This window comes from Hoplias malabaricus, chromosome 1 (genome assembly GCF_029633855.1).
Source record: "Hoplias malabaricus isolate fHopMal1 chromosome 1, fHopMal1.hap1, whole genome shotgun sequence".
NCBI lineage: Eukaryota > Metazoa > Chordata > Actinopteri > Characiformes > Erythrinidae > Hoplias > Hoplias malabaricus.
This window is the reverse complement of record NC_089800.1, coordinates 16,377,779-16,393,380: the sequence shown is the minus strand read 5'-3', so window position 1 is coordinate 16,393,380 and position 15,602 is coordinate 16,377,779. Positions and strand designations below refer to the sequence as shown.

Below are 15,602 nucleotides of genomic sequence, written 5' to 3'. Positions count from 1 at the left end.
TGTTTCTAGATAGGAACTGTTTGATCAAACCTACAGGCCCTGTTTAACATCGGTGTGAGATGAAAGATGCAGGCTTCAGACAGCAGACACGTCCTGGTTGATTAACTTTATGTGAAGTAAGAGTGGAAACCTGAGCAAACTTGATGTTTCACTGAAATACAGCTTTAAAGACGAAGCTGGTCCAGAGCCAAACACACAGCCTGCGCCTGCTCCCTTTCTCGGATTATTCACAGCTTTTTAAACCCAGCCAAACTCATTCACAAAGGCTCCAGGACCTTGGAGATGCGAGGTGGAGGGGCGCTGGAGTGTGGGGAGAGCAGGTGAGCTCCAGTAACCGGAGTGTGTTTTAATTTTCTGGAGTGGGAAAGGAATTACATACTAATTCTGCCTGATAGATTTTAATATTATTAAACAAACAGCACATTTTTGTCCCACCTCGTTCTCAACGTTTCGGCACACAGCCAGAAATGAAGAGGGCTGACACTCCTTTACCGTTGAGGAAATATACAGAGTGAGTCACGAGTCATAGGACTCCCTTTTATTTCAGAAACAAAAGGGAAAACGACGTGTCTGAATACACCAGCGAGTAATGAGGGAGGGACATGAGTCCAGAACATGGCCGCCATTTTGAAAGCCACCATATTGAATCAAGGGCAAGTTTTTCCAATGGGAAGATGGTCCTGTAGCATATTAAAAACTATCTCAGAAAGCATTTGCCACAATGTATCAACCTAGAAACTTCAAAACTTTTGAACCACAAGAGATATCGCAAATCTGATTACAACAATCAATTTCTGAGACAATTCTGGTCTTCTCTGATATGCTACAGGACCATCTTCCCATTGGAAAAACATGTCCTTGAGCGTTAGTGTAGGATATGCATGAAAATGGGTGTAGAGTGACTAAAAGTGCTGGTGTAAATTTCTCATAAAAATGTTCCACCCTGTTCTTCAATGGTCAGGACCCCCACAGAGCAGGTATGTATGGAACAGTCCACCAACCCAAAACATGAAGCCGGCGGTGTGCTGTGTCACTGATGAAGCATTAGAGGATGACCAACCCACACTGAGCAGTGAGAGATGAGCTACTGTCTCTGACTTTACATCTACAAGGTGGAGCAACGAGGGAGGAGTGTCTCACAGAGTGGACAGTGAGTTTAAAAACTCCAGCAGCACTGCTGTGTCTGATCCACTTGCACCAGCACAACACACCACCACCACATTAGTGTCACTGCAGCGCTGAAAATGACCCACCGCCCACATCACACCTGCTCTGTGGGGGTCCAGAGCTTTGAAGAACAGGATGAACTGGGGCTAATAAAGTATGCAGAGAAACATGACTGGACTACAGTCTGTAACTGTAGAACTACAGATTGACTGGTGCGGTCAGTGAAGCTGAGAGCATGAATAATGACTGTAGAAACAAGATCACTTTGTGAGATGTGAAGGGGACTAGACTTATGTTCACAACAGCGTCAAAGACCCAGAGCTGGCTTTTCCCTCCGAACTATAAACACTCAGCCTCTAATGCATCTTTAGCTCTGTGTGTGTTCCCATGGCAACCCGAGGAGAGACAGCAGGCCATCGCTCCTCTCCTCTCCTCTCTTCACCTCCAGGAACGAGGGAGCAGAGAGAAGGGGAGAGAGAGGGAGAGAGAGAGAGAGAGAGAGAGAGAGAGAGAGAGAGAGTAGAGGAGGGAGGCCAACACAACAAAGTCATAAATCATGGGGAGAGATCGGAGAGAGGATACGAGGAGAAACTCTCTCCAAAGATAAATCCCAGGATGCAAATCTCGCAGGTGTGAGTGTTCTCCAGCTCCTGGCGTTTGGGACAAAGCCAGAAACGACCCGTTTTATCTGCTAAGGCTTTTCCAGCTCTCCTGAAACGTCCCCCACCATCCGCTTCAATTTTTCACCCTCTCGGTCGGCTGCTTAGCAGAAAAACCTTGCGTCCAGGAAAACGCCACACTTCAGCAGCGCTTAACGCAGCACTCCAGCAATCCTAATCACTGCCCTAATATTAATCAATAAAGCCCTTCCGTCAGCGCAGGAAAGTGCTTCTTTGGTGGTCGCCTCGCTGATCTACAGGACTCTGAGTGGTTTTACTCCTACTCTGACAGCATTTTCTGGACCCCACTCTACTGAGACAAGTCTTTTTTTCTGGGAAAACAAAGCGGGCGATGAAGATTATTCGATCAAAATGCAGTTTGCAGAATGCAAGCACGGCTGAAATCCTATTTTCAGACCAGGCCGAGGAAATAAACAACTTCAGAAGGAGTGAAAGGAAAGACATTATGGCATTAAGCTTTAAACCACAGCCACAGTTTTCGCTGTGGTTTAAGCTCTGCTCTGATTGAATGAGTTTATCACAGAGACATTGCTACAGTTAATTATTTTTGGTACAATTTAGAATAAGACTTCACTTATAAAGGTTTAGAAATGGTTTAAAATCTGTTTATTAATTATGTTGTTAAAACACTGATAGTAGTTAATAATTGGTTATAACACATGGATAGAAAGGGCAACGGTGACCTGTTGTTTGCTAAATAGTGAACCCATGTCCATCTACAGTTAAACCTCAGAACTTAATTTGTCTTCTCCATCAGTCGACATTAACCCCGTCAGCTTCCGCACATATTTGTTAATAGGTTTAACCTTTTAATCACCAACAGAGTGTCTTTTCATACATCAGTGATAATGTGGTGTATCTTAAAAATGTAAAATGACTAAATTCACATCCTCAGGTCTGAGCTTAGTCTTTACCTTGATATTTTCATTAGGTTCTATGATACTATTAATATTGGCCAAAAAAGGTCACTGTCACACTTCCTATCTCTGTGTTAATTATGATTATTAATGACTTTTAAAGTGTTTACAACCTAATTAATAACCACGTAGTAAACCGGCTTCTAAACCATTTATAAACGTTTATAAGTGTAGTGTTAGTTTAAAGTGGTATCTAATTATTTAGTTCTCCTCACCAACAAAAATGGCCCCAGGACTGTGGTTCGAATGGGATTTGTGTTTTATATGAAGTCATCATTTGAGAGAACCTTCTAAAAAAAACTCAAAAATCCATTAAAAAGGAGATAAGGGGGCTTCAATAGGTTTAAACGGTCAAACAATTCACCATTATCAAGTATTAATTTTAGTATAAATTTTTAGTGTTACTTCTGGTATAGATTGTGGTATTTGTTTGATTGTGAATTACTTGTTCTAGTGTTAGTTCTCATATGGGTTCTAGTATAAGACCTGAGATTAAATCTGGTATCAGTTCTAGTGTTCGTTTTAAGGTCTGTTCTGGTATCAGCTGTAGTTTCAGTTACGTTCTAAAGCAAACTGGTATTGCTTCTGGTATTAATTTTAGCATCAGTTCCGGCCATTTCCTCACCTCTCCTCGCGGTTCTGTCCCACACACACTCGTCCCCCGTGCCGAGGGGTGGGGTTACTGCAGGATCGCTGTCGAACCTGGAACCCGATGCCACAGCTGGTGCTGCAGGGAGCCCAAGACGTCCAGGGCGTCCACGCTCCATTCCTGAGGAAAACACACAGCAAAGATCAGAGTCAACCTTACTGTCTCTCCTCAGCACAGAGGAGGTGGGTGAGGAATGATCTTCATTTCCTTTGGAACATGGTTCTACATTAACTCAGACCCACAGCAGACCGTGCTGCAAACAGACCATAAATACAGTAAATGGTCACTTTATCTAAAACCTCTCTCTTCCTGCTGGACAGTTAGAGCCAGAAGCTCATCGGCTGATGCACTGTTTGTGTTAGTGATGCTCTAGGCCTTCATCAGCGGTCTGCTTCTGACCGTAGAGCTGCTCCTGCCGGGATATTTTTGGCTGTAATTGTACACCTACACACTGGAATTATAAGGTAGGTGTTTTACAAAAGTCCAAGTGTGCAATGAGTGGAAGTAGCACAAGCACACACTTTGTTTCTAATAAAGTGGCCGGAGTGTTGAAATATGTTAAAACTCCACTTACTCCCATTAAAAACTATTCCAAAAGGTGATAACAGTTCATGTACCTGGAGCAGTTGGCCACCTCCACGCTGGTGCCCTGACACTGCTGACCTCCGCACTGTGGACTCGGACTGTTACACCCTCGCGTCCGACACTGACATGACCCCACATTTCCTCCGTCGCTATGGCTACATGACCTCCAACTGGACCATGGTCCAAAATGGCCATCTACGGTCACGTTCCTCACCTGCGCAAAAAACACAGAAACACAGATAAAACACACACAGTTTAGAGCACTTCAAATATTTGGCAGAGTGGGATTCTGTGCCTAGCTCAAGTAGGAAACCATCCTAGACCTTGGACAAGACTCCAAACACTACACAACCCTACATTTGTAAGATGAATAACATTGCATATCATTCTGGATAAGAGCATCTGCCCAGTGCTGTACAGTTATTCAATGTATGTAATTAGGGCTGGACAATATTTCAATATCAATATATATCGCAATATAAAATGTTTTAATAACAATGGTATGATTTTTATACACAGTTTTTAATATTTCAGTATATATAATATTCAGCATGTGTCACTGACTGACGGTCATCACAGGGCACTGCCATCAGTTCATTGCATTTAAGAAATATATTGTGATATAAACGTCGGCCATATTGTCCAGCTCTATATGTAATGTTTTTCATAATAAGGGTGCTGTGAGAACATTGCAAGATTTGTTCAGGACAATTTTGCTTGTTATAAATTATGTAATTTTACATCAGGCAATTTCATTTTTATTATAAACTATTTTAACATTAGTAAAAACTATTAGTATTAACTATTATTATAACAATTACAACTATTATAAATTAACCATAAAAATATGAGAATTTTTAGCAATGGCATCAACAAAAATGTCTTTGGTTTTGTGGTTCACTTGAGGTCGCCTTGATGATGGCACTCATTTCTCAAATCAGTGCACAAAAAGGAGTGAATTGAGAGATGAAGTAAAAGGATAAATCACACACATTTATTGCTTTCAAAATAAAATATAACCTTTTTTCGGAGGTTTAAAATAGAACCTGCTCAAACAAAACGAACAAATAAGCTCCAAACGAAGGTTATTCCAGGATTTACAAAATGATATTCAAAAACTGTCATTACACACTAATCAGATTTACATTTCCATTTACACACACACACACACACACACACACACACACACACACACACACACACACATTTTACAGAAGGAAGAGTGAAGTCAAAGCCACAAAACACTAAACTAAAGTAAAGATGGTTCTGATGTAAGAAAGAAAAGCAAAAGAAAAAACCCTCAAGCTTCTGTGGGAGGAAGAAAATAATATTGTTTGTGCTCTTTGTGCAGCGTTCTCAGAGAAGAGCCACATTTCGAAGCCGAGTAAAGTGAAAAATGTCTCTCTGAAAGTTCTCAGTGTTCCTCTGAAGGCACTTTTACCCAGCGCTGCAAAGCCTTCAGAAACAAGTCCTAATCCACAGTTAAACTCTTCCTCACAGAAAACAAACAGGTGCACCCTCTTTTTCTTTCTTCTCTTTTAAACACCTTGTTGGTGAATAAACTCGGGGCATGTGTTCCCATTGTTCTTTTCAAAACAATGAAATCAAAAGGAGCGAGACGTTTACCTGGTTTCACTCTCATTATTTTGAATAAAACAATGCAAAATAACATTGAGGTTTTATTCATTTCTAAAACCTAAAGCTGAAATAAAATTTGAACGATATACTCAGCTATGAGAACTGGCCTTGAGAATCAGCCACTAGGGGCGCTACTCCCATCTCCTACTGCCTTTAAAGTAAAACGTAATGCTTTAAAGGAACTCTCTGTAAGATTTGGGTTTTTTGCTCATGGGGCTCCTCTACTGTAATTCATATTTACAAGACTGTTGTACTGGGGGGAGAGGGGGGGGGGGGTGGTGTCCTACCCTCTATTACAGCTCAGTGCAGCTTTACAATCATTTTAAAGCTGTCATTTTAAGGTAAAATATTACACAGTGTTCCTTTAAGGCCTTTACACAGTAAATGTGTTTGATTTTCGCAGCTGGGGATGGTGAAAAATATTGGATTTGTTCTTTCGTCTCACTGTTCGAGTTCTAACATCTGTTTGTAAAATGCTTCCCAGATCAATGTGTACCTTCCAATCATCACATGAATAAATGTTATGATGAAATTATTCTATCAGGACACACACACTCTGGATATTACAAGAGATTTGCCAAACTATAAACACCATATTTAACTAAAAGTGGCCGAAACTGAAAAGGGTGACTAAATAACAGCAGTTTCCCAGTGTCACTCTCTACATCACTGTCTCAGCCTCAAACTGAACTAAATGATGGATGATGTAAGCTCCACTGTTCTGGACAATGAGCTCCAGAGCTCTGTGTGTGTGTGTGTGTGAGAGAGAGAGACAGAGTGAGAGAGAAAGAGAGACAGGGGTAGATGAGGAGGTGGTGGGGGGTGTTCGGCTAGAGCTATGGTAACTGATGCCATGGTTAGTCTTGTGCCAAACCCAAAGTGAAACTCTGAAAAGATCCGGAACCTGGCGGCTCTCACTGCTCAAAACGTGACGAATGAGGAGAAAGAGATAATTACACATTCATTATGATTTCATTACGGTTTCATCTGCCAGACGAGTGAATGAGTGAAAGCCGCCCGAGAGTCAGAGGAGGAGTGAACCGCAGTAATGATGTAACACAGAGAACGAGAGAATGAGGCAATGACGCAGGAGAAAAGAGTCTATTCTTCTACAGTCAGAGAGTCATCAGCGGGGTTGGGTTACTCAGCTCACTGCATTTGTCTGAGGAGCAGAGACTCTGATCAAAACGCTGAAAATATACATTCATTCATTCATTGTCTGTAAGCGCTGGTCCAGTTCAGGGTTGCGGTGGGTCCGGAGTCTACCCGGAATCATTGGGTGCAAAGCGGGAACACACCGTGGAGTCCTCACCCAGTCCTCCACAGGGCGACACACACTAACACATTCACTCACACCTACGGACACTTTTGAGTCGCCAATCCACCTACCAACGTGTGTTTTTGGACCGTGGGAGGAAACCGGAGCATCCGGAGGAAACCCACGCAGACACAGAGAGAACACACCACACTCCCCACAGACAGTCACCCGGAGCGACCTCCAGGTCCCTGGAGCTACCTGCAGCACCACCGTGTCGACCCAATAATAACCATAAAACATTTTAATGTTATTGGAAATACAATCACTTTATGACTTTAAGACCTGGTGCATTGGTTAATGATATTAAATTCACAATTCTACAATAAACTATTAATTAAACCGTTAGAAGTTGAGAGATGTTAATAACTGAGTACGGTGCCAAAGACAGAGGCCAAATAACAGGGTGCTGTCAACACTAAGAAACAGAGTTTCTGGAACGTCCTGATCGTCCAACACAGAGGTCAGGGTTTTCTCCTCTTTCTGAAATGCTTTTATAAAGGGTGCTGGAACATTTCTGAAAGGATTTGATGGTATTCAACCATGACAGCTTTGATAAAGTCTTGTACTGATTGTACGGATTAGCTCTGGATTTTTACAATCCTAAATCTGAAGTGCTTCATACCTCTCCAGCTCACACTTGGCATTGGACATGATGATATTTAGGTCACGGATCTGCTTTTTAATGGCAATATATAACACTGTCCACAGTGGCTGCACCTTACACTAGTGAAATGTGCTGATTAAAAAGATTATGAGGGGTGTCTATTAACTTGTGGACATATAGTGTATATATAACTTGGTCTGAATGAACAGGAGCAGTGGCTGTTTGTGTCTGGATGTATGTGTGTGTGTGATGTTTTATTTTTAAGATAAAATCAATCAGCGCTCTCTCAGCAGCTCGTGCTCGTGTTCCCATGAGATTTTTTTTATTTACTCTTCACAAGGGTAAATAAAAACATCCTGAGTCCGTGAGGAATAACGAGGATGGATTTGATTGCACACGGGCGGAGGTGCAGAAGCGCTGGACACATCCATCACTGTCCAGATCTGCAGTGATGCTGTTAAACTCCTTCTCCAGGTCAAACTGAGGAGGAGGAGGAGGAGGTGGAGGAGGATGCTCGCTGAATACTCACAGGACATGGAGTGGGATAAAAACACAGCCATTTTTGCGGTGCATTGATCTGAAAAGGGCGATCGCATCAATTTTGGGGTTTTAGAATAAATTTGAATCAAATCTAATAAAATTGAGAAAATATCACGGTCACTTTCAGTGAGGTCATGTACTGATGTTGGAGGATTAAATCTGGCACTCCAACTCATCCCAGAGGAACTGGATGGAGCTCCATTTGGCCAGAGAACACCGTTCCACTGCCCCACAGCCCAGTGCTGGGGCTTTACACCCATCCAGCCCAAGCTTGGTATGGGACACATGGTGAACTTAGGCTCATATGCAGCTGCTCCAGACTCTCCACAAAAGGTGAACATTGTGGAGATGTCTATAAACAGTACAGTGAGACTCCAGAGCACTTACTGGACACTGAGTGATGCTCTGCTCCCACTGGCTCATGCTCACACTCTCCTCCAGCATCGTGCACTTCTTCAGCACCAGGTCCCACCCACAGTAGGGATCCCTCGCTCCCACACATGCCCTGAGAGAGAGAGAGAGAGAGAGAGAGAGAGAGAGAGAAATAACATTTAATATTTTTTTCTGATGATCAGAAATAAACTGTGCCTATTGTGATGGTTCTAGCCTGTTAGATGGTTCTCAAGCAGGTAGTAAATGAAAGGACCTAGAACCAGTGGTTCATGTTTGGTCCGTTTTTGAAAGCAGACTGATAAAAGACCCCCAGTGTGTCAGCAGTGTGAGTATAGGCAGGAGCAAATGAAAGAGAATGCAGCTCCCTTAAGATCTCTTGTAAAGGTCATTGATGTAATGTGTGCATGCGTGTGTGTCTCTCTGTGTGTGTGTGTGTGTGTGTGTGCACGGTGCTAAGCTACAGCTGAGGAATCTTTGGCCCGAGCCAAGCAATTTGCATCAGCTGTCGTCTTTTGTGTCCGAGCGCTTGACCCGACGCTGGGCTAAATTCGGCTGCGGTCGGGCCGTCTGCACTGGACTCAGCGTTTCTCATTCACATGCAAATGGAGAGGCCTGAGCTCTGTTTGCTTTTAGATGAGAGAGAGTGGGAGAGTGAGAGAGCATACAGACACTCACTCTCTCTCTCTCTCACACACACACACACACACACACACACACACACACACAAAACACACACTCACCTCGCTGTCAGCTCTCTCTCTCTCAGCCAGAGATTAGAAAAGCAAACTTGAACCAGAGCCTGGAGGCACAGCGTCAAACACAATCATCACCCATCACTGCCCTGGGGCTTGGGAGGACTCACACGCCATTAAAAACAGAAGCCCTTGGCTAAGCTAATGCGCTAATACGATAATCTGTTGATAAATAACAACACTTATGTGATTTTAGTAATTTCACAATGAGTGTGTGCAGTCGTTCCTAATCAGATCTTGCTGAGATATCACTGAGCTCTGCTTTAAAGAAGTCTTACAGAATTCGGGAGCATTATATTTGGTCACTGTACATAAGACCTGACCGCATAAAAACATGCTTTTTGGAAAAAGGTATTGGATGGAGATTCCACCCAAGGTAGCAGATACATTTGGACCTTATCCGTGCCACTGTGTGCTCGTCCGGTTCAGTTACGGGACCGGGAAGTGTCATGGCCAACTGTCATGAGCCGGGCTTGACTTGTGTTGTGTTCGAATGGTCGTGGATTAGGGCAGAACACACCTGACACCTTGCCCATATAAGACAGAGTGTGAAATACACAGGGACAGATGACCATTTTGAAGGTTTGGGAGGGTCCCACTCTTAATGAGAATGGTTAGACCACCCAATCCCCCCCATAATTCAAATCATGATATAAGGTGAAGATGTGGAGGCATCAACACTCACCCTGAGTCAACGTCGTCATTCAAGGCCAAATGCAGGCCATAAGAGAACTGCAGATTTGGGCCATGTTTGGGCCAAATATTCACTGTTGACTCTGGTGGACTCTTGGCATTGAGCATGTTGATGCCTTTTGTGCTTTGCTATGGAGACTGCACATTAAGTAAATAGCTCACTCATTATGAGGGTTCCTTAGACCATCCTGTGTTTACACTGCGCATGTATAAATCTCAGTATCCCACATAACATCCATTTTCAGACCATGAAATAAATGCAAAATAGCTGGGTAATTTAAGTGCATTTAAATATATATATATATATATATATATATATATATATATATATATATATATATATATATATATATATATATATATATATAACCCCCTTCCCCCACCCCCCTTCCCTGGGTCTGGACATGCCTACACCTCGCCTGGAGCTCAGCGGTCAAAGCTGACGACGTTATCCTTTACTCACTCTCGGCTCTTGTGGAAGTTGCAGCGTATGAGTGGGATTTTGATGACTTGGTCCCTGACGCCCACAAACAGCTCGCTGCGGCTGTGCAGGATTAACAAGCTGAGGATGGGCTGGCCTCCCCTGGGCCCGAAAAGCTCGATCTCATCAAGCAGACAGCTGCCTGTGGTCTGGTTCAGCGGAGAGAGCACTTTCTTAATGGTGCCGTAATCTGGGACACAGGGGGAGAAAGAAAAGAGGGAGAGAAAGATTGGCACAGAGAGAGAGAAGCTGAAGTGAACAGTAAGGTTCTCTACATAACAATCAGCAAAAAAAGAGCTCAAAGAAACGTTACTGTTCAGTGTATCTCACATCCTTTATTATCTCTTTATTATCAATAAAGCCCTGTCTTTCCTAATAATGTCATTTAAAGCAACAATAGGTAGTAATTTTACCTTATAATTATAGCTTGAAAAACATTGTGATGTTCCACTGAGCTGTAAAATGGAGGAAGAAGTTTCTATCATTGCTATCACTGAGTTCAGCACTGCAGAAACTGCACTATGTAACTTTTGGGGGAGTGTAGAAGCCACCCCATGCCTCCCATCCCCTCCTCTTTAACTCTGCAACTGTACAGGAAGACAGGAGCAAATACCAAATCAACCTATTGTTGCTTTAAAACTGGTAAACATCTCCAGATCATATAATATATATATATAATAATATTACCACAATATTATAGTGAAAATAATACTTGCTATAAAGACTGGATCTAAGATGTTTTCACTTAACAAGAGATTATTTTTTTGTATGGAATGTAAGGAAGAGTTCATTAGCATCTCGAAGCTCTTTCACAAACCAGAAAAATGTGAATTAGCAATAAATTCACCTTCACAACTCCGGAACGTTTCAATAAAAGAGATCTCATTTTTTCCCCTCCATTATACGACCGGAGAATAGTCAATGGCCCCACATTATCACACAGAAAGAATAGATTATTGAGTTCAATACCTGCATAGAGATTTTATCCCAGGGGCATTTAATCTTAATCTTTTCAGCGGCACCGAGTTTTAAAGCTTTTATGGAACTCATATTGCAAGAACAAAGATGACTGACTTTTAGACTCAGTGAGACGCATCGATCAGACCCAAGCCCCGAAACACAGGACTTCAGTTCTACCTCATTCACCCCACTCTCCGCAAAGTGACCAACAAAGTGGCTAACAAGCCATTTGTCAGTTTTTATAAATCACTGAATAAAAGTGAGAGGCCCTAATTTAATGTCCAGTTCATTAAGACCAAGTTATGCCTTGCTCAGGAGATTAACTATAACACTCCACATGAATAAGAAAGTGCAGCACCAGCTTTCCAAAACTGCAGTGCGAGAAAGCACTACAACACTCTTAAAAATAAAGGTGCTACAAAGGGTTCTTGGTGCAATGAACCACTTTTGGTTCCATAAAGAACCATTTTTGCAAATAACTTCTATATTAGTAAAGGTTCATATCAAGTGCAGTTTCTTTAAACCTTTAATAGGTTCCTCACTCTCCCACATTTCTTAAACAAACATGGCTCTTTATGGAAACAAAAGTGGTTCTTCAATGGAATCACTCAAAGATGCCTTAATAGCACCTTTATTTTTAAGAGTGAAGCTCCAGAGGGATAAGGACTAGGACTCCTAATGACTGCACAAGGCCTGGTGACACAATAAATCTGTCACTGCACAGTGTGTGTGGGTCGTCCTCTAGTCCTTCATCAGCGGACACCAGCCGGATATTTTTGGTTGGTGGAATATTCTCAGACACTGAGGGGTTTAAAAACTCCAGCAGCACTGCTGTGTCTGATCCACTCGCACCAGCACAACACACACTAACACACCACCACCACGTCAGTGTCACTGCAGCGCTGAGAATGATCCACCACCACATCACACCTGCTCTGTGAGGGTCCTGAGCCCTGAAGAACAGGGGGAAATGTGGCTAGCAAAGTATGCAGAGCAAATGATGTACTACAGTCTGTAATTGCAGGACTACAAAGTGCTCATTCTGGGCACAATGTAGTGATCTTATCTTCAGAAAGCGACTCTGACCCAGACCTGCTCTAACAATGGAAGCTTTTCTCTGAGTCCTGAGCCAAAGAGAAACAGGTGTGATGCACCTAAAAATACCGGCGAGAGCCAGGCTAATGGGATAATTAGCAAAGAGCTGCTATTAAAACCTGATTGCCTTCTGTTTTGATGTTAAACATCGTAGAAAATGATCTCTGGAAAGTGATCTCCTGACAGGCGATTCGACATAATTCCATGCCGTTTAGCAAAGAACAGATCCGATATTTACAATTGCCAGAGATTTACCAGCTGTCAGGTCAGCTCTGCTGGAAGAACGCTTCACTGTTTATGACGTATTCACAGATAAATGTGTGATAACTGGGATGTGACACCAACCCTTTGCTTTCCCTTCATCAGAGGCGAAACTGAATAACATAATGAAGTGAAGATTAATCAGCTTCTTTTCTGCAGCTGTTTTAATAAAACAGATATTCTCTACAGAAACACTGCAAGAGAACGCTTTAGAAACATGAAAAAACTGAGGGTGTGTTTATTGATTTATTACATGATGTAATACACAATCTGTGGGATTGGTTCCTGGAAACAGAAACACTACAGGCAGTGCTTTATATCCAATGTTACTGTTAATAAAACTCATATATATCCTCAATACTAATTCCTGAATAACACTTTTTAAACCTGACATATCTCCCTCTTCTCCACAGTGGAACAGACCTGGTTCTTAATGAAATATCTGTGTCCTGCTGCCTTCTCCCCCTGTGTAAACAGCCCTGTTCAGAAAGCCCACTTTCAGCGCCTGTTCCTTTAAATGATAACGAGCCACTCGTTGTTCACCCCATCCCCGAGCGCACAGCAGTGAGGAACGAGGAGAAGTTTTCACTCAGTGCTTTTATTTCTTTGCACTTGTTGTGTCTGTTTCGCTGTGTTTAACATCGTCTTTGCACTCTCGCAGGGGGAGGGGGAGGGGCAATCCTAAGGTCTTTGCACTTGGCGCCAGAAGTGGAGTAGAATCAGAATGGCTCACATTATTCAATGTTTTCTGACCTCATGCACCGAAAAAAGTCAAAAACTAGTGAGACCTGCAGAAACAGGGCTATTTGCTGATGCTAATAATACACAAAAACATAGATCCTCCCTGTATCTGAAGAGTAAGTGACCCGTTGCAGATACTAAGTGGTTCTAGCCATATTTTTCACAGCAGAAGATTCTCACCCCTATCTATTTCACTCCTCATTGCTCACTAACAGCTGAACGTTCAGGATTGCTATAGCTTCTTTGGGATGAAATATAGATTAGTTATAGTTTTCCTCAGCCCCTGTGTGTGTGTGTTTTATGTAGCGTACCTGTAGCCAAGTAGATGATGTGGTAGAGCATGTCCTTTCCCTGCACCACGTCCACAGCCACATGAGAAAAGCGCACATTATCCTCCATGAAGTAGGGCACTGGGACAATGGGCTGGATCACCTCATGCATCAGAATAAACTTCTGAGCGTCCTGCAGGTTCCTCTCAGTCAGATTCACATAGGAGCCATAATCTATAGTTCCACACTGAGAGAGAGAGAGAGAGATTTAGAAACCATCCTCTAAATCACCAAAGCCCAGTGAAGCCAAGGTTTATCCCCTGTTCCTGAAAGAAGGGCACTGACCTGCCTTGAACGCACTGAACGATCACTGGATTAGGAACACCTACCATGTTTCTACACCCACTGCCCATTTTCTGAGCTCCACTGACCACACAGGAGCACTTTGTAGTTCTATAGTTACAGACTGTAGTCCATTTGTTGCTCTGCATACTTTATCTCCCTTTTACCCTGTTCCTCCAACGCTTAGGATATGGTGGCAGTGTGCTAGTGGATCAGTGTGGATCAGACACAGCAGTGTTACTTGAGTTTTTAAACCCCTCGTGTATATGCCAGTGTGTATATGTAGATGTGTATATCCCAGATAGTCTTCAAGGAAATCAAAGACTACAACATTGCTGTGAGGATTTGATGGAATTCACCCAGGAGAGCACTGCTGACGTTGTCTGACTGCACAATGAATCCTGACTCATCTGAGCAAAGCCGTGTGTATTAAAGATCTAAAGCATCCTATACACACTTAGCGCTACATTCAGATCCTCCATCCCACCCTGGCTCCATACAAATCAATCAGCCACAGTCCGGTGGGGCCCCCAGGGACCACTGCAGATTGCTGAGCCCTCAGATATAACACGGAGCCGGTCAGAGGGCTGAGCTCCTGAGGACAAGCCTTATTTGAGCGTGAGATGTAGAGCGGTGTTGAGGTCACTAGACTGAGTGAAGAGTCCGCTACAGGGTGCAGGAAACAGGGGATGAGGGGAGGAAGCAGAGAAGGAGGAGAAGAGATGGAGAGGTGCAGGGTCCATTTCCCAGATTTATTCCCCATTCTCTTCGCCTCAACAGCCTCGGGTCCTGAACCTTCATTTGGCGGGTGGCCACTGAGCATATGCCTCCGTGACCGCCATCAGGATTAAAGGCTGTTAAAGTGCAGGACATCACTCACATCGGGTAAAAAAGACAGAGACGTATGCAGTGGTCACTGTGAGGACGGGAACGCTGAAGATCTCAGGACTAGTGAGCGGGGCTTCTGTCAATCATTTACTATTAAAGTGCACATACCCAAGGTAAAATATTACTCCAGTAAAAGTAAATGTCCTCCGTTTAGATTGTTCATTCATTCATTCATTCATTGTCTGTAGCCCTAATCCAGTTCAGGATCACAGTGGGTCCAGAGCCTACCTGGAATCATTGGTCTCAAAGCAGGAACACACCCTGGAGGGGGCGACAGACACTCACATGTTCACTCACACCTATGGACAGTTTAGAGTGTTCAATCCACCTACCAACGTATGTGTATTTTATATGGAAAGCCTGTTATTTTCTGATCATACCAAACTACAAACCAATATTAAAGTGACTTGTTTACACCAGAAAACACATGATAGTAACAGAAACAGAGAAGATTACATTTAAAAGCACCACAATTTATCATCCAGAAGTTATATATATACCCGACTGCAGGGAACCAGACATTTATGTAGAAATGCTCATATTTCATATAAAGGTCTGACTGATAACACAGTGCTGTAATATAATTCACAGCATCGTCCCTTACTCTCTAGTTCAGGCTTTAATAATCT

The 15,602-nt window shown here is 42.9% G+C and overlaps 1 protein-coding gene across 2 annotated transcripts in view; it reads right to left on the bottom strand.

Annotated features, from left to right (window-relative positions):
* The window catches only part of sema5a (sema domain, seven thrombospondin repeats (type 1 and type 1-like), transmembrane domain (TM) and short cytoplasmic domain, (semaphorin) 5A), a 158,113-nt gene that overhangs the window by 44,741 nt on the left and 97,770 nt on the right, over positions 1-15,602 (bottom strand). For both annotated transcript variants that reach the window (XR_010803866.1, XM_066676508.1), the window contains exons 10-14: positions 13,786-13,990; positions 10,400-10,607; positions 8,486-8,603; positions 4,031-4,212; positions 3,390-3,533 (exon numbers count right to left, since the gene is read on the bottom strand). Coding sequence is in view for 1 of the 2 variants with exons in the window: in XM_066676508.1 (XP_066532605.1) it covers positions 3,390-3,533; positions 4,031-4,212; positions 8,486-8,603; positions 10,400-10,607; positions 13,786-13,990 (857 nt within the window). In the remaining variant the exon portion in view is untranslated. The remainder of the gene's footprint in view (positions 1-3,389; positions 3,534-4,030; positions 4,213-8,485; positions 8,604-10,399; positions 10,608-13,785; positions 13,991-15,602) is intronic.